The 26,560-nt window shown below is 39.4% G+C and overlaps 4 protein-coding genes across 4 annotated transcripts; all 4 read left to right on the top strand.

The window, feature by feature from the left end:
* The first annotated feature begins 324 nt into the window (after positions 1–324).
* Positions 325–1,317, top strand: LOC115199770 (gamma-crystallin M3-like). Its single transcript, XM_029762190.1, has 3 exons — positions 325–419; positions 606–845; positions 1,000–1,317. Exons 1-3 carry the CDS (start codon positions 393–395, stop codon positions 1,273–1,275), a joined length of 543 nt encoding a protein of 180 aa, XP_029618050.1. The 5' UTR covers positions 325–392; the 3' UTR covers positions 1,276–1,317.
* Positions 1,318–6,766: 5,449 nt separating this feature from the next.
* LOC115199765 (gamma-crystallin M3) lies at positions 6,767–7,759 on the top strand. Its single transcript, XM_029762179.1, has 3 exons — positions 6,767–6,861; positions 7,048–7,287; positions 7,442–7,759. Exons 1-3 carry the CDS (start codon positions 6,835–6,837, stop codon positions 7,715–7,717), a joined length of 543 nt encoding a protein of 180 aa, XP_029618039.1. The 5' UTR covers positions 6,767–6,834; the 3' UTR covers positions 7,718–7,759.
* Positions 7,760–13,590: 5,831 nt separating this feature from the next.
* Positions 13,591–14,583, top strand: LOC115199756 (gamma-crystallin M3-like). The gene is made up of 3 exons (XM_029762167.1): positions 13,591–13,685; positions 13,872–14,111; positions 14,266–14,583. Exons 1-3 carry the CDS (start codon positions 13,659–13,661, stop codon positions 14,539–14,541), a joined length of 543 nt encoding a protein of 180 aa, XP_029618027.1. The 5' UTR covers positions 13,591–13,658; the 3' UTR covers positions 14,542–14,583.
* Positions 14,584–20,484: 5,901 nt separating this feature from the next.
* On the top strand, positions 20,485–21,445 carry LOC115203898 (gamma-crystallin M3-like). Its single transcript, XM_029769015.1, has 3 exons — positions 20,485–20,547; positions 20,734–20,973; positions 21,128–21,445. Exons 1-3 carry the CDS (start codon positions 20,521–20,523, stop codon positions 21,401–21,403), a joined length of 543 nt encoding a protein of 180 aa, XP_029624875.1. The 5' UTR covers positions 20,485–20,520; the 3' UTR covers positions 21,404–21,445.
* The last annotated feature ends 5,115 nt before the right edge of the window (positions 21,446–26,560 follow it).

The following is a 26,560-nucleotide window of genomic DNA, read 5'->3' as shown; positions in this document are numbered from 1 at the left end:
TATAACATTGAGCCATGTATCACCAATATTTTATAAAATGTATCTTTCAAATAAGATTGCAAAACATAGGAAAGTATTGTGCAATGTACTGTATGGAGAACATTCAATTTCAAGGCTGTTACTAGCTGTTGTAAACTCTCAAAAGGCTTTATGTTACTTTGTTTGAGAAACAGACAATTGAGAAACAGTCTTTCTAAAGACACTGAGGGATCCAGTCACTGGAAATGTGGACGTAACCTCAGTGGCCTCTGTAGGCTTCTATAGCATGTTGCTGGGTCAGGGGTTTGAACAATGGAGCTAGGAATTCTATAGGCTTGGTCAGGTATAAAAGAAAGGGTTAAACCAGGTAGGAATCAGTTCAGGAGCAGCAACCAGCAGCACAGTGAGCAAACATGTCCACCAGCATGAACATGGGCAGGGTAAGTTTAAAACCGAAATATATACTTTCATTTTCATAGATTGTTATGCAAAAGACCTCACGTGCTCTAGCATCCCCAACTACAACATTAAAGTTGAAGTGTTACTGAATAGCATTGCACATGTCTCAAAAATGTTTGTTTCATAAAACATTTTAATTCATATAAATTATCCTTTTTTATTTTCAGGTTGTCTTCTACGAGGACAGGAACTTCCAGGGTCGTTCCTATGAGTGCAGCAACGACTGCGCTGACATGTCCTCCTACCTGAGCAGGTGCCACTCCTGTAGGGTTCAGAGTGGCTGCTTCATGGTCTACGACCGCAACAACTACATGGGAAACCAGTACTTCATGAGGAGGGGAGAGTACTCTGACTTCCAGAGTATGATGGGAATGACTGATATCAGGTCCTGCCGCACGATCCCCATGGTAGGCCATATGATATTTAGTCTGCTATTAACAGCCCCACAAGAAGGAGCTTTGTGAAGTCCATAATCACACAAATCATATTGGCTCTGTGAGCTTTTTAACAGTCTGATGTATTCACTAATTCATTCAACATATTCTTATTTCCTCCTAACAGCACAGAGGATCCTACAGAATGAGGATCTACGAGAGAGATAACTTCGGAGGTCAGATGCACGAGATGATGGACGACTGTGACTCCATCATGGACCGTTACCGCATGTCCGACTGCCAGTCCTGCAACGTGATGGATGGCCACTGGCTGATGTACGAGCAGCCCCACTTCAGAGGCAGAATGATGTACATGAGGCCCGGAGAGTACAGGAACTTCAGGGATATGGGCATGAGTGGCATGAGGTTCATGAGCATGAGGCGTATCACTGATATGTGCTAGATATGTTATGTTGACCAAATAAAAGTGATTGGTAATCCATAACAATTGAGTGTGTTCTACATCATTTCAATATTTGGTGTTTTGTGTTTGCATATGTAGGTATGATATAATATAGGCCAATTATAAACACTACCGGTCAAAAGATTTAGAACACCTACTCATTCAAGGGTTCTTCTTTATTTTTTACTATTTTCTACATAGTAGAATAATAGTGAAGACATCAAAACTTTGAAATAACACATATTGAAACATGTATTAACCAAAACAGTGTTAAACAAATCAAAATATATTTTATATTTGAGATTCTTCAAACAGCCACCCTTTGCCTTGATGACAGCTTTGCACGCTCTTGGCATTCTCTCAACCAGCTTCACCTGGAATGCTTTTCCAACAGTCTTGAAGGAGTTCCCACATATGCTGAGCACTTGTTGGCTGCTTTTCCTTCACTCTGCGGTCCGACTCATCCCAAACGATCTCAATTTGGTTGAGGTCAGGGGATAGTGGAGGCCAGGTCATCTGATGCAGCACTCCATCACTCTCCTTCTTGGTAAAATAGCTTTTACACAGCCTGGAGGTGTGTTGAGTCATTGTCCTGTTGAAAAACAAATGATAGTCCCACTAAGCCCAAACCAGATGGGATGGCATATCACTGCAGAATGCTGTGGTAGCCATGCTGGTTAAGTGTGCCTCGAATTCTAAATAAATTACAGACAGTGTCATCAGCAAAGCACCCCCACACCATAACACCTCCTCCTCCATGCTTTACGGTGAGAAATACACATGATCATCTGTTCACCCACACCGCTTCTCACAAAGCTCGTGTTTCTTGGCCCAAGCAAGTCTCTTCTTATTATTGGTGTCCTTTAGTAGTGATTTCTTTGCAGCAATTCGACCATGATGGCCTGATTCACACAGTCTCCTCTGAACAGTTGATGTTGAGATGTGTATGTTACTTGAACTCTGTGAAGCATTTATTTGGGCTAGAATTTCTGAGGCTGCTAACTCTAATGAAGAGGTAACTGCATCAGAGGAAACTCTGGGTCTTCCCATCCTGTGGCGGTCCTCATGAGAGCCAGTGTTATCACAGTGCTTGATTGTTTTAGCGACCGCACTTGAAGAAACGTTCAAAGTTCTTGAAATGTTCCGTATTGACTGACCTTCATGTCTTAAAGTGATGATGGACTGTCATTTCTCTTTGCTTATTTGAGCTGTTCTTGCCAAAATATGGACTTTTACCAAAATAGGGATATCTTCTGTATACCCACCCTACCTGGTCACAACACAACTGATTGGCATAACTTTTAAGAAGGTAATCCTGTTAATTGAAATGCATTCCAGGTGACTACCTCATAAAGCTGGTTGAGAGAATGCCAAGAGCATGCAAAACTGTTATCAAGGCAAAGGGTGGCTATTTGAAGAATCTCAAACATAAAATATATTTTGATTGTTTAACACTTTTTTGGTTAATACATATGTGTTATTTCATAGTTTTGATGTCTTCACTATTATTCTACAATTTTGAAAATAGTAAAATAAAGAAAAACCCTTGAATGAGTAGGTGTTGTAAAACTTTTGACCGGTAGTATAATATAATTGACACCTTCCAGTCGATAACTGATGTTAAGGGGTCATTCATCATCATCATTCAGACACGTCTATTTCCCAACAGTTATTTTCATTTTTACCAGAAAGATATGCCTAACATTTAACTTCTACCCTATACCAGGGTATCCCAAACTCGGTCCTGGGACCCACCTGGGTGCATGTTTTGGTTTTTGCATTACGTATTTACTGTCAAAAAGCATTGAAATGAATGTCCTTTAGATGATAAAGAGGGATTTTGATGTTAACACTAAAGCATTAGTGAACTTGTAGAGCTAACAAACGTAGCTAATCATACACATTGTGCTACTCCACAAACACTACTCTAATTCAATAGCCAACATCGAGCCAGTGTACAATAAACGCTAATACATATTGATACAATTTACTAAAGCTTTTCTCTCTACATCATTATACAACTCCAATTACAAAGGTGCCACGGTAATTTCCGATAAACAAGGTAAGAAGTGTATGGTAATTGCATAAAAAAGTAAAGCCAATCATTAGTGAAAAATACAGTCAAATCAAGACAAAGTAAATAAATGTAAATGAAGCAACAAAAGACTAATATAGAGAGTTCAGTTTGATAAATTACCCTACAGCCATATTATTGGTCCTGTGTGGTTCAGTTGGAAATAGTGTGACGCTAGGTTTGTTTCCCTCAGGGCAGGGGCGGAAATCCTGGGGGGGACGGGGGACACACGACCCCCCCCATCCTGGGAAAATATGATTTGTCCCCCCCAATATATCACTGAAACATAACTATGTCATTTAAATAATATTAATAATACGCAATGAAAGCAATTGTGCTGATTATAGACACTTAATAGCGCGTTTTTAAGTTTCAAAAGATTGCGACCCCCCCACCCTTTTCCTCACAATGGTTTAATCCACTGGCAAGGTAACAGAGGGGTCGTGTCTACTGTCTGAAAGGCACTCAATGAACGTAACTGACGTAAGGTTAATCCAGTCAATCGCGCGCACACACTAGCTGAATATGCAGAGCTAGCGCGCAAATATTAACTATTAAGCTAGCTAGTACCTTTTCCATTTATGTGGCCTCGTCAAAGATGGAATCTTTGCTATCGTCAATTTATTCCGAGATCAGCATGCAGATGATGTAAGTTAGTGCTTCAAAGTCCCTGTGATAAGGTTAGCGATAAACTGAAGTCCAAACTGAACAGAACTACACTCTTCTACCATTGTCTTAAATATATTTAATGGTCTCGTTGCAAAAGCTAAATTGTCGCAAGGGAACTTTTATTTATTTTATTTAACCCGGGTAGCAAAGATTATAGCAAACACCACTGAAACGGAATTGGTGCTCGCTTGCTTTGCAAATTCAGCTATTGTTGGAAGCCAGCCCATATGAAACAAACTATTAAAATTACAAAAGGTTGCAGCATATGTTGTGTAAATGGTGAACTCATACAGCTGTCAACTCTTGTCATTTTAATCAGTTTCACATTTGCTAGCTACCTTTTAGATCAAAGCCCAAATAGAATGATAAAAAATAAGATGATAGAAGCCCATCTCCTACTGTAAATAACCTACACACTGTGTGTGTGTGTAGCCAGCCAGCCAGGTAGAAAAATGGCAGAAAAATAAAAGCCGGACATCAGAGTATTTTTCAGTACACCAAAATGCAAAGTAAGAACCCTAGTAGCCTAATAACTCAAAGACTAGTTGATAAAATGTTCATAAGAAAGAAATGAAATTCTAATGGAAATGTTTCACAATGATGTCATTAGGCAGAGCAGGCAACAGATGGCACACAGACAGCAGAGTTGGGGACAGATATTCAGGGACAGACTGGCAGAGACGGAGTCTCAGGTAAGTTTGCTGAGTCTTTGTTTGGCAACATTATGAAAGGTTCTAAAATTTTTTGACTTGTAAAATAGGAACATAATTGGAAAATGCCATGGATACCCCCACTCTCAACTTAAACTGGTGACTGAACTAAGATTTGTTAAAGGCAATGGTATTGCTGTTGTGAGTAGTTGTGTAGTTTTGGGTACCGGTAGTTAGGAGTACGGCAACCACCTTATTTCTTTGGTTCCTCAATATACATTTACCATATTACAATGTAGGCTATGTGTTACAGCACTACTTTTGGTGTCCCCCTCAGGAATTGCTCTTGAGAAAATTTCATGTAATTGTCCCCCCCAAAGTTGATATCAGATTTTCGCCCCTGCCTCAGGGATTACATATACTGAAGTGTATGCATTCACTGTAGTGTACATCACTTTGGATAAAAGTGTCTGCTAAATGGCATTTTATGATTAATATTAAAATATGTAACATTAGCCATATTGGTGTGATTTCTATGACGCTCATGTTGTAAGTCAGAGGATGATAATTGTTCATGGAAAACATCCCCCTCTGTATGTTTTCAACATAATCCTTATGACAGCCTTTGTTTGTGGTTGCACTGTTACATATTTTAGATTTTCTTTTTACATTTCATGAAGATTCCAAAAGCTCTCATTGGCAATTTAATTGTTTTTGTGTTCACATACAAAACACATGGCCGTGCTCCATTAGTTGAAATCACCACCGTGCAACTGATTGTGGGTCCAAAGCAGCAATATGCTGATGTTTAATGGCCTTGCCTCAATGGAAAATGGTGTACTTCTTCTCAGTCCAAGTAAACAAAAAGCCTTAAATAAATTTAGCTCAAAAAAGAGCTTATTTCAATCCAAAAAAACTTGGTGTTAGGTAGATAACCTAAAAACGGGCGGATGACCTCGTAGTCAACAGATATAATAGTTGGTACTTGACGCAAAGCAGAACACCCTATAAAAAGCCCCCACAGAGAATATGTGAAAGATGCAGGCAATTGCAGATATCCCTTCTAGCATGTCTTTCTCTGTCATCACACTGTGTCTGTGGGATATCTAAGAAGGGAGTGGTTAATAGAGAGACGGATTAGTGGAGGTGTGTGTGTGTGTGTGTGTGTGTGTGTGTGTGTGATTGCTTTGCCTAAATAAACCCAGACTGTTTCATCACATTGTTTGCTTTAGATCAGGGGAATATATTATAGTTTCATAACTTCAATATTGTAAAAACTATCCTAATATGGACTTTTGGGGGCAGAGAATAAAAAAGGTTAATTAACTACTTTATTATAAAGTCTATAAAGTATTATCAACTGTTATTAACTATTTAATTACCCTTTTATAAACCCTTTATAAAGGCTTCTTTAAATAAGTGTTAACTCTTTTCTTTTTAGTTTTTGTAACTCAAGAGAAATTAACAAATTGATGGATTATTCATCTATTTGAAATATTTTTTCAATACAACTGAAAGTTTCGTAACAATTTCTGTAGTGTTGTGTTATGAACCATAAATGTTGCTTAAGTAACAACTCCCTTTTGATGGTGTATTCACTGGTTAGGAATGTCAGTCTAAGTGAAGTCCACTAAGGTTTAAGAAAGGTTAAATCAGCACACTGAACTAAAGATGAGTAATAATACATAGTTGAACCTAAAAGCTTAACCCCAGATTTTCACTCTATTCAATATGTGTGATTCTGCTAATTGTCTTAAATCAAATGAGTTTACAATATAACATTGAGCCATGTATCACCAATATTTTATAAAATGTATCTTTCAAATAAGATTGCAAAACATAGGAAAGTATTGTGCAATGTACTGTATGGAGAACATTCAATTTCAAGGCTGTTACTAGCTGTTGTAAACTCTCAAAAGGCTTTATGTTACTTTGTTTGAGAAACAGACAATTGAGAAACAGTCTTTCTAAAGACACTGAGGGATCCAGTCACTGGAAATGTGGACGTAACCTCAGTGGCCTCTGTAGGCTTCTATAGCATGTTGCTGGGTCAGGGGTTTGAACAATGGAGCTAGGAATTCTATAGGCTTGGTCAGGTATAAAAGAAAGGGTTAAACCAGGTAGGAATCAGTTCAGGAGCAGCAACCAGCAGCACAGTGAGCAAACATGTCCACCAGCATGAACATGGGCAGGGTAAGTTTAAAACCGAAATATATACTTTCATTTTCATAGATTGTTATGCAAAAGACCTCACGTGCTCTAGCACCCCCAACTACAACATTAAAGTTGAAGTGTGACTGAATAGCATTGCACATTTCTCAAAAATGTTTTTTTCATAAAACATTTCGATTCATAGAAATTATCCTTTTATATTTTCAGGTTGTCTTCTACGAGGACAGGAACTTCCAGGGTCGTTCCTATGAGTGCAGCAGCGACTGCGCTGACATGTCCTCCTACCTGAGCAGGTGCCACTCCTGTAGGGTTCAGAGTGGCTGCTTCATGGTCTACGACCGCAACAACTACATGGGAAACCAGTACTTCATGAGGAGGGGAGAGTACTCTGACTTCCAGAGTATGATGGGAATGACTGATATCAGGTCCTGCCGCACGATCCCCATGGTAGGCCATATGATATTTAGTCTGCTATTAACAGCCCCACACGAAGGAGCTTTGTGAAGTCCATAATAACACAAATCATATTGGCTCTGTGAGCTTTTCAACAGTCTGATGTATTCACTAATTCATTCAAAATTTTCTTATTTCCTCCTAACAGCACAGAGGATCCTACAGAATGAGGATCTACGAGAGAGATAACTTCGGAGGTCAGATGCACGAGATGATGGACGACTGTGACTCCATCATGGACCGTTACCGCATGTCCGACTGCCAGTCCTGCAACGTGATGGATGGCCACTGGCTGATGTACGAGCAGCCCCACTTCAGAGGCAGAATGATGTACATGAGGCCCGGAGAGTACAGGAACTTCAGGGATATGGGCATGAGTGGCATGAGGTTCATGAGCATGAGGCGTATCACTGATATGTGCTAGATATGTTATGTTGACCAAATAAAAGTGATTGGTAATCCATAACAATTGAGTGTTCTACATCATTTCAATATTTGGTGTTTTGTGTTTACATATGTAGGTATGATATAATATAGGCCAATTATAAACACTACCGGTCACAAGTTTAGAACACCTGCTCATTCAAGGGTTCTTCTTTATTTTTGACTATTTTCTACATAGTAGAATAATAGTGAAGACATCAAAACTTTGAAATAACACATATGGAAACATGTATTAACCAAAAAAGTGTTAAACAAATCAAAATATATTTTATATTTGAGATTCTTCAAACAGCCACCCTTTGCCTTGATGACAGCTTTGCACGCTCTTGGCATTCTCTCAACCAGCTTCACCTGGAATGCTTTTCCAACAGTCTTGAAGGAGTTCCCACCTATGATGAGCACTTGTTAGCTGCTTTTCCTTCACTCTGTAGTCCGACTCATCCCAAACCATCTCAATTTGGTTGAGGTCGGGGGATTGTGGAGGCCAGGTCATCTGATGCAGCTGTCATGACTTTGCCCTCTTTGAGTACAGCGAGGACAGTTGACCCCCTCCCTCTCTACCATCCCCCTACTTCTGCACCATCTCCCTCTGCACCAGGCCTTTTCTATGCACCATTCCCCTACCTACCTCCCCCTACCCAGGCTGCTGTGGTGAGAGGGGTCGTAAAAAATTCCAACGGAGAATGTCCTGCTTCATGACCTCAGTATAAAGAGACAGAGTGTTTTCATGGAGAGAACAAAGGATTCTTCCACCTCACAGAATTGGAGAACCGAACGACATTTATGTTCTGGAGAAGGTATAAAAGATCGGTGAAGAATTCAGCTACGAACTGGTCCGCTTGGTACAATTTTGTGAAACCCATTAGAGACAATATGGCCATATTACCAAACTAAGGTTTATATACTAGCCTCAGCGATGAGACTTACATCTAATGGTTGTATAAAATGTATGAATAAGGATAAAGCTATTTGGAATATGTTGAGATGCTATGTACTTATGTTAATGTGAGAGAATTGTTTGTCTGTTCAAAGCTTAACTAAGTCATCGGCACGCCCCCAGGGACACAGACATGACAAGGCGTCATGTGACAGCCTTTTCTACGTTCAGTATATAAGCCCCACCCAGAATTTCTTTCTTCAGACCAGCTTACCTCAGAAGAGAGAGCCAAGGTTTGACCATGCATTCCTCTACTGAACTTTAACCATACCACGCGGTTAAACTTTTAGACTATCGATACCGACAGAATAATAACAAGTCTTTGATATTAATTACTAGTCTGCAGCGAGAAATTCGGTGTCATTGAACACGAAGACCGACGAAACAACCATTCTATAACGACATTAATGAATGTCGCTTTGAAAGATCCATTCTAACCGAGAGAGAGAGAGAGGGAACTCTCCAACAGGACGAACCTTTCCAACAAAGATCACGACGACACACTGAGCGTAAATATATATATTGATTGCAATTGTTTCCGAATGAGTGAGCGTTCATGTGCAAAGGATTAGCATATCAATTGTTAATATTTATCAACTCTGTAGGGTCTTCTCCGCTGACCCCCCCACTACTCTTTTGTTTAACAAGCCGCCCACTAGGGCACATTCCTCCACCATTTCTTTGTAACGATAACTACTGTTTGTATGCTTTCTGTGAATTACTTAGTTTAGTAAATAAATGATTTTAAGACAATTGATGTATGGATGACTTAGTGAAGACTGGGTTCGTGCAGATAACAACAATTTACGACGTTTGGAATGAGACTGGACGTGAGGTAATAATACATCATTAATCAGAAGATAATCGGTCAGATATTTTGATATCTGGAAAGTTATATTAGGAAAATTATAACTTTGTAATCTACATAATTTCCTTGGTGCCCCGACCTCCTAGTTAATTACAGTTACCCCATTAATCAGTGAATCGCATAATAATAATTACAGAGAGTTATTTGATAAACATGTCTTCAAGTTAATGATGCCATAGACACGACACAGCACTCCATCACTCTCCTTCTTGGTAAATTAGCCTTTACACAGCCTGGAGGTGTGTTGAGTCATTGTCCTGTTGAAAAACAAATGATAGTCCCACTAAGCCCAAACCAGATGGGATGGCATATCTCTGCAGAATGCTGTGGTAGCCATGCTGGTTAAGTGTGCCTCGAATTCTAAATAAATTACAGACAGTGTCATCAGCAAAGCACCCGCACACCATAACACCTCCTCCTCCATGCTTTTCGGTGAGAAATACACATGATCATCTGTTCACCCACACCGCTTCTCACAAAGCTCGTGTTTCTTGGCCCAAGCAAGTCTCTTCTTATTATTGGTGTCCTTTAGTAGTGATTTCTTTGCAGCAATTCGACCATGAAGGCCTGATTCACACAGTCTCCTCTGAACAGTTGATGTTGAGATGTGTATCTTACTTGAACTCTGTGAAGCATTTATTTGGGCTAGAATTTCTGAGGCTGCTAACTCTAATGAAGAGGTAACTGCAGCAGAGGAAACTCTGGGTCTTCCCATTCTGTGGCGGTCCTCATGAGAGCCAGTTTCATCATAGCGCTTGATTGTTTTAGCGACCGCACTTGAAGAAACGTTCAAAGTTCTTGAAATGTTCCATATTGACTGACCTTCATGTCTTAAATTGATGATGGACATTCGTTAATCTTTGCTTATTTGAGCTGTTCTTGCCAAAATATGGACTTGAACTTTTACCAAAATGGGGATATCTTCTGTATACCCACCCTACCTGGTCACAACACAACTGATTGGCATAACTTTTAAGAAGGTACACCTGTTAATTGAAATGCATTCCAGGTGACTACCTCATAAAGCTGGTTGAGAGAATGCCAAGAGCATGCAAAGCTGTTATCAAGGCAAAGGGTGGCTATTTGAAGAATCTCAAGCATAAAATATATTTTGATTGTTTAACACTTTTTTGGTTATTACATATGTGTAATTTCATAGTTTTGATGTCTTCACTATTATTCTACAATTTTGAAAATAGTAAAATATAGAAAAACCCTTGAATGAGTAGGTGTTCTAAAACTTTTGACCGGTAGTATAATATAATTGACACCTTCCAGTCGATAACTGATGTTAAGGGGTCATTCATCATCATCATTCAGACACGTCTATTTCCCAATAGTTATTTTCATTTTTACCAGAAAGATATGCCTAACATTTAACTTATACCCTATACCAGGGTATCCCAAACTCGGTCCTGGGACCCACCTGGGTGCACGTTTTGGTTTTTGCATTACGTATTTACTGTCAAAAAGCATTGAAATGAATGTCCTTTAGATGATAAAGAGGGATTTTGATGTTAACACTAAAGCATTAGTCAACTTGTAGAGCTAACAAACGTAGCTAATCATACACATTGTGCTACTCCACAAACACTACTCTAATTCAATAGCCAACATCGAGCCAGTGTACAATAAACACTAATACATATTGATACAATTTACGAAAGCTTTTCTCTCTACATCATTATACAACTCCAATTACAAAGGTGCCACGGTAATTTCCGATAAACAAGGTAAGAAGTGTATGGTAATTGCATAAGAAAGTAAAGCCAATCATCAGTGAAAAATACAGTCAAATCAAGACAAAGTAAATAAATGTAAATGAAGCAACAAAAGACTAATATAGAGAGTTCAGTTTGATAAATTACCCTACAGCCATATTATTGGTCCTGTGTGGTTCAGTTGGAAATAGTGTGACGCTAGGTTTGTTTCCCTCAGGGATTACATATACTGAAGTGTATGCACTCACTGTAGTGTACATCACTTTGGATAAAAGTGTCTGCTAAATGGCATTTTATTATTAATATTAAAATATGTAACATTAGCCATATTGGTGTGATTTCTATGACGCTCATGTTGTAAGTCAGAGAACGATAATTGTTCATGGAAAACATCCCCGTGTAACGGCGGTCGAAGGGAGTAGACCAAGGCGCAGCGGGTTGAGTGCTCATTTTTTTACTTTATTGAACACGAAAACAAAACAAGAAACGAACGACAGCTGAACAGTTCCGTCAGGTACAAAGCACTAGACTGAAAACAACCACCCACAAACACAAGCTGAAAAACCTCTACAAAATAGGACCTCCAATCAGAGGCAACAAGAAACAGCTGCCTCCAATTGAAGGTCAAACAAAAACCCTAAACATAGAAATAGAAAAACTAGACACGGATATAGAAATATACTAACATAGAACATATACCAAAACCCCCGAAACACATAAAACAAACACCCCCTGCCACGCCCTGACCAAACTAAAATAACAAACAACCTCTTTTACTGGTCAGGATGTGACACCCCCTCTGTATGTTTTCAACATAATCCTTATGACAGCCTTTGTTGCGAAGAGAGGGACGGAACCTACACTGTTACATATGTTACATATTTTAGATTTTATTTTTGCATTTCATGAAGTCTTCCAAAAGCTCTCATTGGCAATTTAATTGTTTTTGTGTTCACATACAAAACACAAGGACGTGCTCCATTAGTTGAAATCACCACCGTGCAACTGATTGTGGGTCCAAAGCAGCAATATGCTGATGTTTAATGGCCTTGCCTCAATGGAAAATGGTGTACTTCTTCTCAGTCCAAGTAAACAAAAAGCCTTAAATAAATTTAGCTCAAAAAAGAGCTTATTTCAATCCAAAAAAACTTGGTGTTAGGTAGATAACCTAAAAACGGGCGGATGACCTCGTCGTCAACAGATATAATAGTTGGTACTTGATGCAAAGCAGAACACCCTATAAAAAGCCCCCACAGAGAATATGTGAAAGATGCAGGCAATTGCAGATATCCCTTCTAGCATGTCTTTCTCTGTCATCACACTGTGTCTGTGGGATATCTAAGAAGGGAGTGGTTAATAGAGAAATGGATTAGTGGAGAGGTGTGTGTGTCTGTGTGTGTGTGTGTGTGATTGCTTTGCCTAAATAAACCCAGACTGTTTCAACACATTGTTTGCTGTAGATCAGGGGAATATATTATAGTTTCATAACTTCAATATTGTAAAAACTATCCTAATATGGACTTTTGGGGGCAGAGAATAAAAAAGGTTAATTAACTACTTTATTATAAAGTCTATAAAGTATTATCAACTGTTATTAACTATTTAATTACCCTTTTATAAACCCTTTATAAAGGCTTCTTTAAATAAGTGTTAACTCTTTTCTTTTTAGTTTTTGTAACTCAAGAGAAATATACAAATTGATGGATTATTCATCTATTTGAAATATTTTTTCAATACAACTGAAAGTTTTGTAACAATTTCTGTAGTGTTGTGTTATGAACCATAAATGTTGCTTAAGTAACAACTCCCTTTTGATGGTGTATTCACTGGTTAGGAATGTCAGTCTAAGTGAAGTCCACTAAGGTTTAAGAAAGGTTAAATCAGCACACTGAACTAAAGATGAGTAATAATACATAGTTGAACCTAAAAGCTTAACCCCAGATTTTCACTCTATTCATAATGTGTGATTTCTGCTAAATGTCTTAAATCAAATGAGTTTACAATATAACATTGAGCCATGTATCACCAATATTTTATAAAATGTATCTTTCAAATAAGATTGCAAAACATAGGAAAGTATTGTGCAATGTACTGTATGGAGAACATTCAATTTCAAGGCTGTTACTAGCTGTTGTAAACTCTCAAAAGGCTTAATGTTACTTTGTTTGAGAAACAGACAATTGAGAAACAGTCTTTCTAAAGACACTGAGGGATCCAGTCACTGGAAATGTGGACGTAACCTCCGTGGCCTCTGTAGGCTTCTATAGCATGTTGCTGGGTCAGGGGTTTGAACAATGGAGCTAGGAATTCTATAGGCTTGGTCAGGTATAAAAGAAAGGGTTAAACCAGGTAGGAATCAGTTCAGGAGCAGCAACCAGCAGCACAGTGAGCAAACATGTCCACCAGCATGAACATGGGCAGGGTAAGTTTAAAACCGAAATATATACTTTCATTTTCATAGATTGTTATGCAAAAGACCTCACGTGCTCTAGCACCCCCAACTACAACATTAAAGTTGAAGTGTGACTGAATAGCATTGCACATTTCTCAAAAATGTTTTTTTCATAAAACATTTCGATTCATAGAAATTATCCTTTTATATTTTCAGGTTGTCTTCTACGAGGACAGGAACTTCCAGGGTCGTTCCTATGAGTGCAGCAGCGACTGCGCTGACATGTCCTCCTACCTGAGCAGGTGCCACTCCTGTAGGGTTCAGAGTGGCTGCTTCATGGTCTACGACCGCAACAACTACATGGGAAACCAGTACTTCATGAGGAGGGGAGAGTACTCTGACTTCCAGAGTATGATGGGAATGACTGATATCAGGTCCTGCCGCACGATCCCCATGGTAGGCCATATGATATTTAGTCTGCTATTAACAGCCCCACACGAAGTAGCTTTGTGAAGTCCATAATCACACAAATCATATTGGCTCTGTGAACTTTTCAACAGTCTGATGTATTCACTAATTCATTCAACATATTCTTATTTCCTCCTAACAGCACAGAGGATCCTACAGAATGAGGCTCTACGAGAGAGATAACTTCGGAGGTCAGATGCACGAGATGATGGACGACTGTGACTCCATCATGGACCGTTACCGCATGTCCGACTGCCAGTCCTGCAACGTGATGGATGGCCACTGGCTGATGTACGAGCAGCCCCACTTCAGAGGCAGGATGATGTACATGAGGCCCGGAGAGTACAGGAACTTCAGGGATATGGGCATGAGTGGCATGAGGTTCATGAGCATGAGGCGTATCACTGATATGTGCTAGATATGTTATGTTGACCAAATAAAAGTGATTGGTAATCCATAACAATTGAGTGTTCTACATCATTTCAATATTTGGTGTTTTGTGTTTACATATGTAGGTATGATATAATATAGGCCAATTATAAACACTACCGGTCACAAGTTTAGAACACCTGCTCATTCAAGGGTTCTTCTTTATTTTTGACTATTTTCTACATAGTAGAATAATAGTGAAGACATCAAAACTTTGAAATAACACATATGGAAACATGTATTAACCAAAAAAGTGTTAAACAAATCAAAATATATTTTATATTTGAGATTCTTCAAACAGCCACCCTTTGCCTTGATGACAGCTTTGCACGCTCTTGGCATTCTCTCAACCAGCTTCACCTGGAATGCTTTTCCAACAGTCTTGAAGGAGTTCCCACCTATGATGAGCACTTGTTAGCTGCTTTTCCTTCACTCTGTAGTCCGACTCATCCCAAACCATCTCAATTTGGTTGAGGTCGGGGGATTGTGGAGGCCAGGTCATCTGATGCAGCTGTCATGACTTTGCCCTCTTTGAGTACAGCGAGGACAGTTGACCCCCTCCCTCTCTACCATCCCCCTACTTCTGCACCATCTCCCTCTGCACCAGGCCTTTTCTATGCACCATTCCCCTACCTACCTCCCCCTACCCAGGCTGCTGTGGTGAGAGGGGTCGTAAAAAATTCCAACGGAGAATGTCCTGCTTCATGACCTCAGTATAAAGAGACAGAGTGTTTTCATGGAGAGAACAAAGGATTCTTCCACCTCACAGAATTGGAGAACCGAACGACATTTATGTTCTGGAGAAGGTATAAAAGATCGGTGAAGAATTCAGCTACGAACTGGTCCGCTTGGTACAATTTTGTGAAACCCATTAGAGACAATATGGCCATATTACCAAACTAAGGTTTATATACTAGCCTCAGCGATGAGACTTACATCTAATGGTTGTATAAAATGTATGAATAAGGATAAAGCTATTTGGAATATGTTGAGATGCTATGTACTTATGTTAATGTGAGAGAATTGTTTGTCTGTTCAAAGCTTAACTAAGTCATCGGCACGCCCCCAGGGACACAGACATGACAAGGCGTCATGTGACAGCCTTTTCTACGTTCAGTATATAAGCCCCACCCAGAATTTCTTTCTTCAGACCAGCTTACCTCAGAAGAGAGAGCCAAGGTTTGACCATGCATTCCTCTACTGAACTTTAACCATACCACGCGGTTAAACTTTTAGACTATCGATACCGACAGAATAATAACAAGTCTTTGATATTAATTACTAGTCTGCAGCGAGAAATTCGGTGTCATTGAACACGAAGACCGACGAAACAACCATTCTATAACGACATTAATGAATGTCGCTTTGAAAGATCCATTCTAACCGAGAGAGAGAGAGAGAGGGAACTCTCCAACAGGACGAACCTTTCCAACAAAGATCACGACGACACACTGAGCGTAAATATATATATTGATTGCAATTGTTTCCGAATGAGTGAGCGTTCATGTGCAAAGGATTAGCATATCAATTGTTAATATTTATCAACTCTGTAGGGTCTTCTCCGCTGACCCCCCCACTACTCTTTTGTTTAACAAGCCGCCCACTAGGGCACATTCCTCCACCATTTCTTTGTAACGATAACTACTGTTTGTATGCTTTCTGTGAATTACTTAGTTTAGTAAATAAATGATTTTAAGACAATTGATGTATGGATGACTTAGTGAAGACTGGGTTCGTGCAGATAACAACAATTTACGACGTTTGGAATGAGACTGGACGTGAGGTAATAATACATCATTAATCAGAAGATAATCGGTCAGATATTTTGATATCTGGAAAGTTATATTAGGAAAATTATAACTTTGTAATCTACATAATTTCCTTGGTGCCCCGACCTCCTAGTTAATTACAGTTACCCCATTAATCAGTGAATCGCGTAATAATAATTACAGAGAGTTATTTGATAAACATGTCTTCAAGTTAATGATGCCATAGACACGACACAGCACTCCATCACTCTCCTTCTTGGTAAATTAGCCTTTACACAGCCTGGAGGTGTGTTGAGTCATTGTCCTGTTGAAAAACAAATGATAGTCCCACTAAGCCCAAACCAGATGGGATGGCATATCTCTGCAGACTGCTGTGGTAGCCATGCTGGTTAAGTGTGCCTCGAATTCTAAATAAATTACAGACAGTGTCATCAGCAAAGCACCCGCACACCATAACACCTCCTCCTCCATGCTTTTCGGTGAGAAATACACATGATCATCTGTTCACCCACACCGCTTCTCACAAAGCTCGTGTTTCTTGGCCCAAGCAAGTCTCTTCTTATTATTGGTGTCCTTTAGTAGTGATTTCTTTGCAGCAATTCGACCATGATGGCCTGATTCACACAGTCTCCTCTGAACAGTTGATGTTGAGATGTGTATGTTACTTGAACTCTGTGAAGCATTTATTTGGGCTAGAATTTCTGAGGCTGCTAACTCTAATGAAGAGGTAACTGCAGCAGAGGAAACTCTGGGTCTTCCCATTCTGTGGCGGTCCTCATGAGAGCCAGTTTCATCATAGCGCTTGATTGTTTTAGCGACCGCACTTGAAGAAACGTTCAAAGTTCTTGAAATGTTCCATATTGACTGACCTTCATGTCTTAAATTGATGATGGACATTCGTTTCTCTTTGCTTATTTGAGCTGTTCTTGCCAAAATATGGACTTTGACTTTTACCAAAATAGGGATATCTTCTGTATACCCACCCTACCTGGTCACAACACAACTGATTGGCTTAAGGTTTAAGAAGGTACACCTGTGTCACGAATCCCACCGAAGGTGGCTCCCCTGCCTGCTCGGGCGTCGCTCGGCGGACGTCGTCGCCGGCCTACTAGCCGCCGCTGATCCCTTTTTCCTTTTCTGTTTGTAATGTCTTATTGGTTGCACCTGTTCCTTATTGAGTGTCTTGATTTGTGTTTATTTAAACCTGCTTAGCCCGCCCAGGTTTGTGCGGGATTATTTTCTGTCAGTGTGCTTTTTTTGGATGTGCTGGCTATTCGCCGGGATTTATCTTTCCGGACTGTGTGCCCGTTGTTACTGGGTTGGTCATTTTGTTCACGCGCCTGTTGTGTTGGCGTTGACCGTTTTTTTGTACCGGGAAAAATAAATGCATTATTTCCTTACCTTTGCTCTCTGCACCTGACTCCTTCCACCACTCCTAGCAATTCGTGACAACCTGTTCATTGAAATGCATTCCAGGTGACTACCTCATAAAGCTGGTTGAGAGAATGCCAAGAGCATGCAAAGCTGTCATCAAGGCAAAGGGTGGCTATTTGAAGAATCTCAAACATAAAATATATTTTGATTGTTTAACACTTTTTTGGTTACTACATATGTGTTATTTCATAGTTTTGATGTCTTAACTATTATTCTACAATTTTGAAAATAGTAAAATAAAGAAAAACCCTTGAATGAGTAGGTGTTGTAAAACTTTTGACCGATAGTATAATATAATTGACACCTTCCAGTCGATAACTGATGTTAAGGGGTCATTCATCATCATCATTCAGACACGTCTATTTCCCAATAGTTATTTTCATTTTTACCAGAAAGATATGCCTAACATTTAACTTATACCCTATACCAGGGTATCCCAAACTCGGTCCTGGGACCCACCTGGGTGCACGTTTTGGTTTTTGCATTACGTATTTACTGTCAAAAAGCATTGACATGAATGTCCTTTAGATGATAAAGAGGGATTTTGATGTTAACACTAAAGCATTAGTCAACTTGTAGAGCTAACAAACGTAGCTAATCATACACATTGTGCTACTCCACAAACACTACTCTAATTCAATAGCCAACATCGAGCCAGTGTACAATAAACGCTAATACATATTGATACAATTTACGAAAGCTTTTCTCTCTACATCATTATACAACTCCAATTACAAAGGTGCCACGGTAATTTCCGATAAACAAGGTAAGAAGTGTATGGTAATTGCATAAGAAAGTAAAGCCAATCATCAGTGAAAAATACAGTCAAATCAAGACAAAGTAAATAAATGTAAATGAAGCAACAAAAGACTAATATAGAGAGTTCAGTTTGATAAATTACCCTACAGCCATATTATTGGTCCTGTGTGGTTCAGTTGGAAATAGTGTGACGCTAGGTTTGTTTCCCTCAGGGATTACATATACTGAAGTGTATGCACTCACTGTAGTGTACATCACTTTGGATAAAAGTGTCTGCTAAATGGCATTTTATTATTAATATTAAAATATGTAACATTAGCCATATTGGTGTGATTTCTATGACGCTCATGTTGTAAGTCAGAGAACGATAATTGTTCATGGAAAACATCCCCGTGTAACGGCGGTCGAAGGGAGTAGACCAAGGCGCAGCGGGTTGAGTGCTCATTTTTTTACTTTATTGAACACGAAAACAAAACAAGAAACGAACGACAGCTGAACAGTTCCGTCAGGTACAAAGCACTAGACTGAAAACAACCACCCACAAACACAAGCTGAAAAACCTCTACAAAATAGGACCTCCAATCAGAGGCAACAAGAAACAGCTGCCTCCAATTGAAGGTCAAACAAAAACCCTAAACATAGAAATAGAAAAACTAGACACGGACATAGAAATATACTAACATAGAACATATACCAAAACCCCCGAAACACATAAAACAAACACCCCCTGCCACGCCCTGACCAAACTAAAATAACAAACAACCTCTTTTACTGGTCAGGACGTGACACCCCCTCTGTATGTTTTCAACATAATCCTTATGACAGCCTTTGTTGCGAAGAGAGGGACGGAACCTACACTGTTACATATGTAACATATTTTAGATTTTATTTTTGCATTTCATGAAGTCTTCCAAAAGCTCTCATTGGCAATTTAATTGTTTTTGTGTTCACATACAAAACCCAAGGACGTGCTCCATTAGTTGAAATCACCACCGTGCAACTGATTGTGGGTCCAAAGCAGCAATATGCTGATGTTTAATGGCCTTGCCTCAATGGAAAATGGTGTACTTCTTCTCAGTCCAAGTAAACAAAAAGCCTTAAATAAATTTAGCTCAAAAAAGAGCTTATTTCAATCCAAAAAAACTTGGTGTTAGGTAGATAACCTAAAAACGGGCGGATGACCTCGTAGTCAACAGATATAATAGTTGGTACTATTTAATTACCCTTTTATAAACCCTTTATAAAGGCTTCTTTAAATAAGTGTTAACTCTTTTCTTTTTAGTTTTTGTAACTCAAGAGAAATTAACAAATTGATGGATTATTAATGTATTTGAAATATTTTTTCAATACAACTGAAAGTTTTGCAACAATTTCTGTAGTGTTGTGTTATGAACCATAAATGTTGCTTAAGTAACAACTCCCTTTTGATGGTGTATTCACTGGTTAGGAATGTCAGTCTACGTGAAGTCCACTAAGGTTTAAGAAAGGTTAAATCAGCACACTGAACAAAAGATGAGTAATAATACATAGTTGAACCTAAAAGCTTAACCCCAGATTTTCACTCTATTCAATATGTGTGATTCTGCTAAATGTCTTAAATCAAATGAGTTTACAATATAACATTGAGCCATGTATCACCAATATTTTATAAAATGTATCTTTCAAATAAGATTGCAAAACATAGGAAAGTATTGTGCAATGTACTGTATGGAGAACATTCAATTTCAAGGCTGTTACTAGCTGTTGTAAACTCTCAAAAGGCTTTATGTTACTTTGTTTGAGAAACAGACAATTGAGAAACAGTCTTTCTAAAGACACTGAGGGATCCAGTCACTGGAAATGTGGACGTAACCTCAGTGGCCTCTGTAGGCTTCTATAGCATGTTGCTGGGTCAGGGGTTTGAACAATGGAGCTAGGAATTCTTTAGGCTTGGTCAGGTATAAAAGAAAGGGTTAAACCAGGTAGGATCAGTTCAGGAGCAGCAACCAGCAGCACAGTGAGCAAACATGTCCACCAGCATGAACATGGGCAGGGTAAGTTTAAAGCCGAAATATATACTTTCATTTTCATAGATTGTTATGCAAAAGACCTCACGTGCTCTAGCACCCCCAACTACAACATTAAAGTTGAAGTGTGACTGAATAGCATTGCACATTTCTCAAAAATGTTTTTTTCATAAAACATTTTAATTCATAGAAATTGTCCTTTTTTATTTTCAGGTCGTCTTCTACGAGGACAGGAACTTCCAGGGTCGTTCCTATGAGTGCAGCAGCGACTGCGCTGACATGTCCTCCTACCTGAGCAGGTGCCACTCCTGTAGGGTTCAGAGTGGCTGCTTCATGGTCTACGACCGCAACAACTACATGGGAAACCAGTACTTCATGAGGAGGGGAGAGTACTCTGACTTCCAGAGTATGATGGGAATGACTGATATCAGGTCCTGCCGCACGATCCCCATGGTAGGCCATATGATATTTAGTCTGCTATTAACAGCCCCACACGAAGTAGCTTTGTGAAGTCCATAATCACACAAATCATATTGGCTCTGTGAGCTTTTCAAGAGTCTGATGTATTCACTAATTCATTCAACATATTCTTATTTCCTCCTAACAGCACAGAGGATCCTACAGAATGAGGCTCTACGAAAGAGATAACTTCGGAGGTCAGATGCACGAGATGATGGACGACTGTGACTCCATCATGGACCGTTACCGCATGTCCGACTGCCAGTCCTGCAACGTGATGGATGGCCACTGGCTGATGTACGAGCAGCCCCACTTCAGAGGCAGAATGATGTACATGAGGCCCGGAGAGTACAGGAACTTCAGGGATATGGGCATGAGTGGCATGAGGTTCCTGAGCATGAGGCGTATCACTGATATGTGCTAGATATGTTATGTTGACCAAATAAAAGTGATTGGTAATCCATAACAATTGAGTGTTCTACATCATTTCAATATTTGGTGTTTTGTGTTTGCATATGTAGGTATGATATAACATAGGCCAATTATAAACACTACCGGTCAAAAGTTTTAGAACACCTACTCATTCAAGGGTTCTTCTTTAGTTTTTACTATTTTCTACATAGTAGAATAATAGTGAAGACATCAAAACTTTGAAATAACACATATGGAAACATGTATTAACCAAAAAAGTGTTAAACAAATCAAAATATATTTTATATTTGAGATTCTTCAAACAGCCACCCTTTGCCTTGATGACAGCTATGCACGCTCTTGGCATTCTCTCAACCAGCTTCACCTGGAATGCTTTTCCAACAGTCTTGATGGAGTTCCCACCTATGATGAGCACTTGTTAGCTGCTTTTCCTTCACTCTGTAGTCCGACTCATCCCAAACCATCTCAATTTGGTTGAGGTCAGGGGATTGTGGAGGCCAGGTCATCTGATGCAGCTGTCATGACTTTGCCCTCTTTGAGTACAGCGAGGACAGTTGACCCCCTCCCTCTCTACCATCCCCCTACTTCTGCACCATCTCCCTCTGCACCAGGCCGTTTCTATGCACCATTCCCCTACCTACCTCCCCCTACCCAGGCTGCTGCGGTGAGAGGGGTCGTAAAATTCCAACGGAGAATGTCCTGCCTCATGACCTCAGTATAAAGAGACAGAGTGTTTTCATGGAGAGAACAAAGGATTCTTCCACCTCACAGAATTGGAGAACCGAACGACATTTATGTTCTGGAGAAGGTATAAAAGATTGGTGAAGAATTCAGCTACGAACTGGTCCGCTTGGTACAATTTTGTGAAACCCATTAGAGACAATATGGCCATATTACCAAACTAAGGTTTATATACTAGCCTCAGCGATGAGACTTACATCTAATGGTTGTATAAAATGTATGAATAAGGATAAAGCTATTTGGAATATGTTGAGATGCTATGTACTTATGTTAATGTGAGAGAATTGTTTGTCTGTTCAAAGCTTAACTAAGTCATCGGCACGCCCCCAGGGACACAGACATGACAAGGCGTCATGTGACAGCCTTTTCTACGTTCAGTATATAAGCCCCACCCAGAATTTCTTTCTTCAGACCAGCTTACCTCAGAAGAGAGAGCCAAGGTTTGACCATGCATTCCTCTACCGAACTTTAACCATACCACGCGGTTAAACTTTTAGACTATCGATACCGACAGAATAATAACAAGTCTTTGATATTAATTACTAGTCTGCAGCTAGAAATTCGGTGTCATTGAACACGAAGACCGACGAAACAACCATTCTATAACGACATTAATGAATGTCGCTTTGAAAGATCCATTCTAACCGAGAGAGAGAGAGAGGGAACTCTCCAACAGGACGAACCTTTCCAACAAAGATCACGACGACACACTGAGCGTAAATATATATATTGATTGCAATTGTTTCCGAATGAGTGAGCGTTCATGTGCAAAGGATTAGCATATCAATTGTTAATATTTATCAACTCTGTAGGGTCTTCTCAGCTGACCCCCCACTACTCTTTTGTTTAACAAGCCGCCCACTAGGGCACATTCCTCCACCATTTCTTTGTAATGATACCTACTGTTTTGTATGCTTTCTGTGAATTACTTAGTTTAGTAAATAAATGATTTTAAGACAATTGATGTATGGATGACTTAGTGAAGACTGGGTTCGTGCAGATAACAACAATTTACGACGTTTGGAATGAGACTGACGCGAGGTAATAATACATCATTAATGAGAAGATAATCGGTCAGATATTTTGATATCTGGAAAGTTATATTAGGAAAATTATAACTTTGTATTCTACATAATTTCCTTGGTGCCCCGACCTCCTAGTTAATTACAGTTACCCCATTAATCAGTGAATCGCGTAATAATAATTACAGAGAGTTATTTGATAAACATGTCTTCAAGTTAATGATGCCATAGACACGACACAGCACTCCATCACTCTCCTTCTTGGTAAAATAGCCTTTACACAGCCTGGAGGTGTGTTGAGTCATTGTCCTGTTGAAAAACAAATGATAGTCCCACTAAGCCCAAACCAGATGGGATGGCATATCTCTGCAGAATGCTGTGGTAGCCATGCTGGTTAAGTGTGCCTCGAATTCTAAATAAATTACAGACAGTGTCATCAGCAAAGCACCCCCACACCATAACACCTCCTCCTCCATGCTTTACGGTGAGAAATATACCGCATCTCACAAAGCTCGTGTTTCTTGGCCCAAGCAAGTCTCTTCTTATTATTGGTGTCCTTTAGTAGTGATTTCTTTGCAGCAATTCGACCATGAAGGCCTGATTCACACAGTCTCCTCTGAACAGTTGATGTTGAGATGTGTATGTTACTTGAACTCTGTGAAGAATTTATTTGGGCTACAATTTCTGAGGCTGCTAACTCTAATGAAGAGGTAACTGCAGCAGAGGAAACTGTGGGTCTTCCCATCCTGTGGCGGTCCTCATGAGAGCCAGTTTCATCATAGCGCTTGATTGTTTTAGCGACCGCACTTGAAGAAACGTTCAAAGTTCTTGAAATGTTCCGTATTGACTGACCTTCATGTCTTAAAGTGATGATGGACTGTCGTTTCTCTTTGCTTATTTGAGCTGTTCTTGCTAAAATATGGACTTGGACTTTTACCAAAATAGGGATATCTTCTGTATACCCACCCTACCTGGTCACAACACACCTGATTGGCATAACTTTTAAGAAGGTACACCTGTTAATTGAAATGCATTCCAGGTGACTACCTCATAAAGCTGGTTGAGAGAATGCCAAGAGCATACAAAGCTGTTATCAAGGCAAAGGGTGGCTATTTGAAGAATCTCAAACATAAAATATATTTTGATTGTTTAACACTTTTTTGGTTATTACATGTGTTATTTCATAGTTTTGATGTCTTCACTATTATTCTACAATTTTGAAAATAGTAAAATATAGAAAAACCCTTGAATGAGTAGGTGTTCTAAAACTTTTGACCGGTAGTATAATATAATTGACACCTTCCAGTCGATAACTGATGTTAAGGGGTCATTCATCATCATCATTTAGACACGTCTATTTCCCAATAGTTATTTTCATTTTTACCAGAAAGATATGCCTAACATTTAACTTATACCCTATACCAGGGTATCCCAAACTCGGTCCTGGGACCCACCTGGGTGCACGTTTTGGTTTTTGCATTACGTATTTACTGTCAAAAAGCATTGAAATGAATGTCCTTTAGATGATAAAGAGGGATTTTGATGTTAACACTAAAGCATTAGTCAACTTGTAGAGCTAACAAACGTAGCTAATCATACACATTGTGCTACTCCACAAACACTACTCTAATTCAATAGCCAACATCGAGCCAGTGTACAATAAACACTAATACATATTGATACAATTTATGAAAGCTTTTCTCTCTACATCATTATACAACTCCAATTACAACACTCTACTCAACAAACTGGATGCAGTCTATCACAGTGCCATCCGTTTTGTCACCAAAGCCCCATACACTACCCACCATTGCGACCTGTACACTCATCTCCTCGCTTTATACTCGTCGCCAAACCCACTGGCTACAGGTTATCTACAAGTCTCTGCTAGGTAAAGCCCCGCCTTATCTCAGCTCACTGGTCACCATAGCAGCACCCATTCGTAGCACGTGCTCCAGCAGGTATATCTCACTGGTCACCCCCAAAGCCAATTTCTCCTTTGGTCATCTTTCCTTCCAGTTCTCTGCTGCCAATGACTGGTACAAACTGCAAAAATCTCTGAAGCTGGAGACTCATATCTCCCTCAATAGCTTTAAGCACCAGCTGTCAGAGCGGCTCATAGATCACTGCACCTGTACATAGCCCATCTGTAAACAGCCCATCTATCTACCTACCTCATCCCCATACTGTATTTATTTATTTATCTTGCTCCTTTGCACCCCAGTATCTCTACTTGCACATTCATCTTCTGCACATCTACCATTCCAATGTTTAATTGCTATATTGTAATTACTTCGCCACCATGGCCTATTTATTGCCTTAACTTACCTCATTTGCACTCACTGTAAAAAGACTTGTTGTTTTCTTTTGTTCTACTGTATTTTTGACTGTATGTTTTGTTTATTCAATGTGTAACTCTGTGTTGTTGTATGTGTCGAATTGCTACACTTTATCTTGGACTGGTCGCAGTTGCAAATGAGAACTTGTTCTCAACTAGCCTTCCTGGTTAAATAAAATAAATAAAGGTTCCACTGTAATTTCCGATAAACAAGGTAAGAAAGTGTATGGTAATTGCATAAAAAAGTAAAGCCAATCATCAGTGAAAAATACAGTCAAATCAAGACAAAGTAAATAAATGTAAATGAAGCAACAAAAGACTAATATAGAGTTCAGTTTGATAAATTACCCTACAGCCATATTATTGGTCCTGTGTGGTTCAGTTGGAAATAGTGTGACGCTAGGTTTGTTTCCCTCAGGGATTACATATACTGAAGCGTATGCACTCACTGTAGTGTACATCACTTTGGATAAAAGAGTCTGCTAAATGGCATTTTATTATTAATATTAAAATATGTAACATTAGCCATATTGGTGTGATTTCTATGACGCTCATGTTGTAAGTCAGAGGATGATAGTTGTTCATGGAAAACATCCCCCTCTGTATGTTTTCAACATAATCCTTATGACAGCCTTTGTTAGTGGTTGCACTATGTTACATATTTTAGATGTTCTTTTTACATTTCATGAAGATTCCAAAAGCTCTCATTGGCAATTTAATTGTTTTTGTGTTCACATACAAAACACATGGCCGTGCTCCATTAGTTGAAATCACCACCGTGCAACTGATTGTGGGTCCAAAGCAGCAATATGCTGATGTTTAATGGCCTTGCCTCAATGGAAAATGGTGTACTTCTTCTCAGTCCAAGTAAAGAAAAGGCCTTTAATAAATTTTGCTCAAAATAGAGCTTATTTCAATCCACAAAAACCTGGGTGTTAGGTAGATAACCTAAAATGGGCTGAATAACAAGCTTTTGCTGCAGTGATATCAGGCACACCATTGGCAAAAACTCAACAAGCCAAGAAGTATCTCTGATAAGACTGAAAGG

Source organism: Salmo trutta, chromosome 1, assembly GCF_901001165.1.
Source record: "Salmo trutta chromosome 1, fSalTru1.1, whole genome shotgun sequence".
NCBI classification, from domain to species: domain Eukaryota; kingdom Metazoa; phylum Chordata; class Actinopteri; order Salmoniformes; family Salmonidae; genus Salmo; species Salmo trutta.
The sequence above is the reverse complement of the archived record's forward strand: the minus strand, read 5'-3'. Positions and strand labels throughout refer to the sequence as shown.

Excerpts from the sequence above, each read along its gene's own strand:
- LOC115203898 (XM_029769015.1), top strand. The coding sequence starts at position 20,521 with ATGTCCACCAGCATGAACATGGGCAGG. Across the intron at positions 20,548-20,733 it reads CCAGCATGAACATGGGCAGG|GTCGTCTTCTACGAGGACAG; the intron begins GTAAGTTTAAAG and ends TTTTATTTTCAG. Across the intron at positions 20,974-21,127 it reads CCTGCCGCACGATCCCCATG|CACAGAGGATCCTACAGAAT; the intron begins GTAGGCCATATG and ends TCCTCCTAACAG.
- LOC115199765 (XM_029762179.1), top strand. The coding sequence starts at position 6,835 with ATGTCCACCAGCATGAACATGGGCAGG. Across the intron at positions 6,862-7,047 it reads CCAGCATGAACATGGGCAGG|GTTGTCTTCTACGAGGACAG; the intron begins GTAAGTTTAAAA and ends TTATATTTTCAG. Across the intron at positions 7,288-7,441 it reads CCTGCCGCACGATCCCCATG|CACAGAGGATCCTACAGAAT; the intron begins GTAGGCCATATG and ends TCCTCCTAACAG.
- LOC115199756 (XM_029762167.1), top strand. The coding sequence starts at position 13,659 with ATGTCCACCAGCATGAACATGGGCAGG. Across the intron at positions 13,686-13,871 it reads CCAGCATGAACATGGGCAGG|GTTGTCTTCTACGAGGACAG; the intron begins GTAAGTTTAAAA and ends TTATATTTTCAG. Across the intron at positions 14,112-14,265 it reads CCTGCCGCACGATCCCCATG|CACAGAGGATCCTACAGAAT; the intron begins GTAGGCCATATG and ends TCCTCCTAACAG.
- LOC115199770 (XM_029762190.1), top strand. The coding sequence starts at position 393 with ATGTCCACCAGCATGAACATGGGCAGG. Across the intron at positions 420-605 it reads CCAGCATGAACATGGGCAGG|GTTGTCTTCTACGAGGACAG; the intron begins GTAAGTTTAAAA and ends TTTTATTTTCAG. Across the intron at positions 846-999 it reads CCTGCCGCACGATCCCCATG|CACAGAGGATCCTACAGAAT; the intron begins GTAGGCCATATG and ends TCCTCCTAACAG.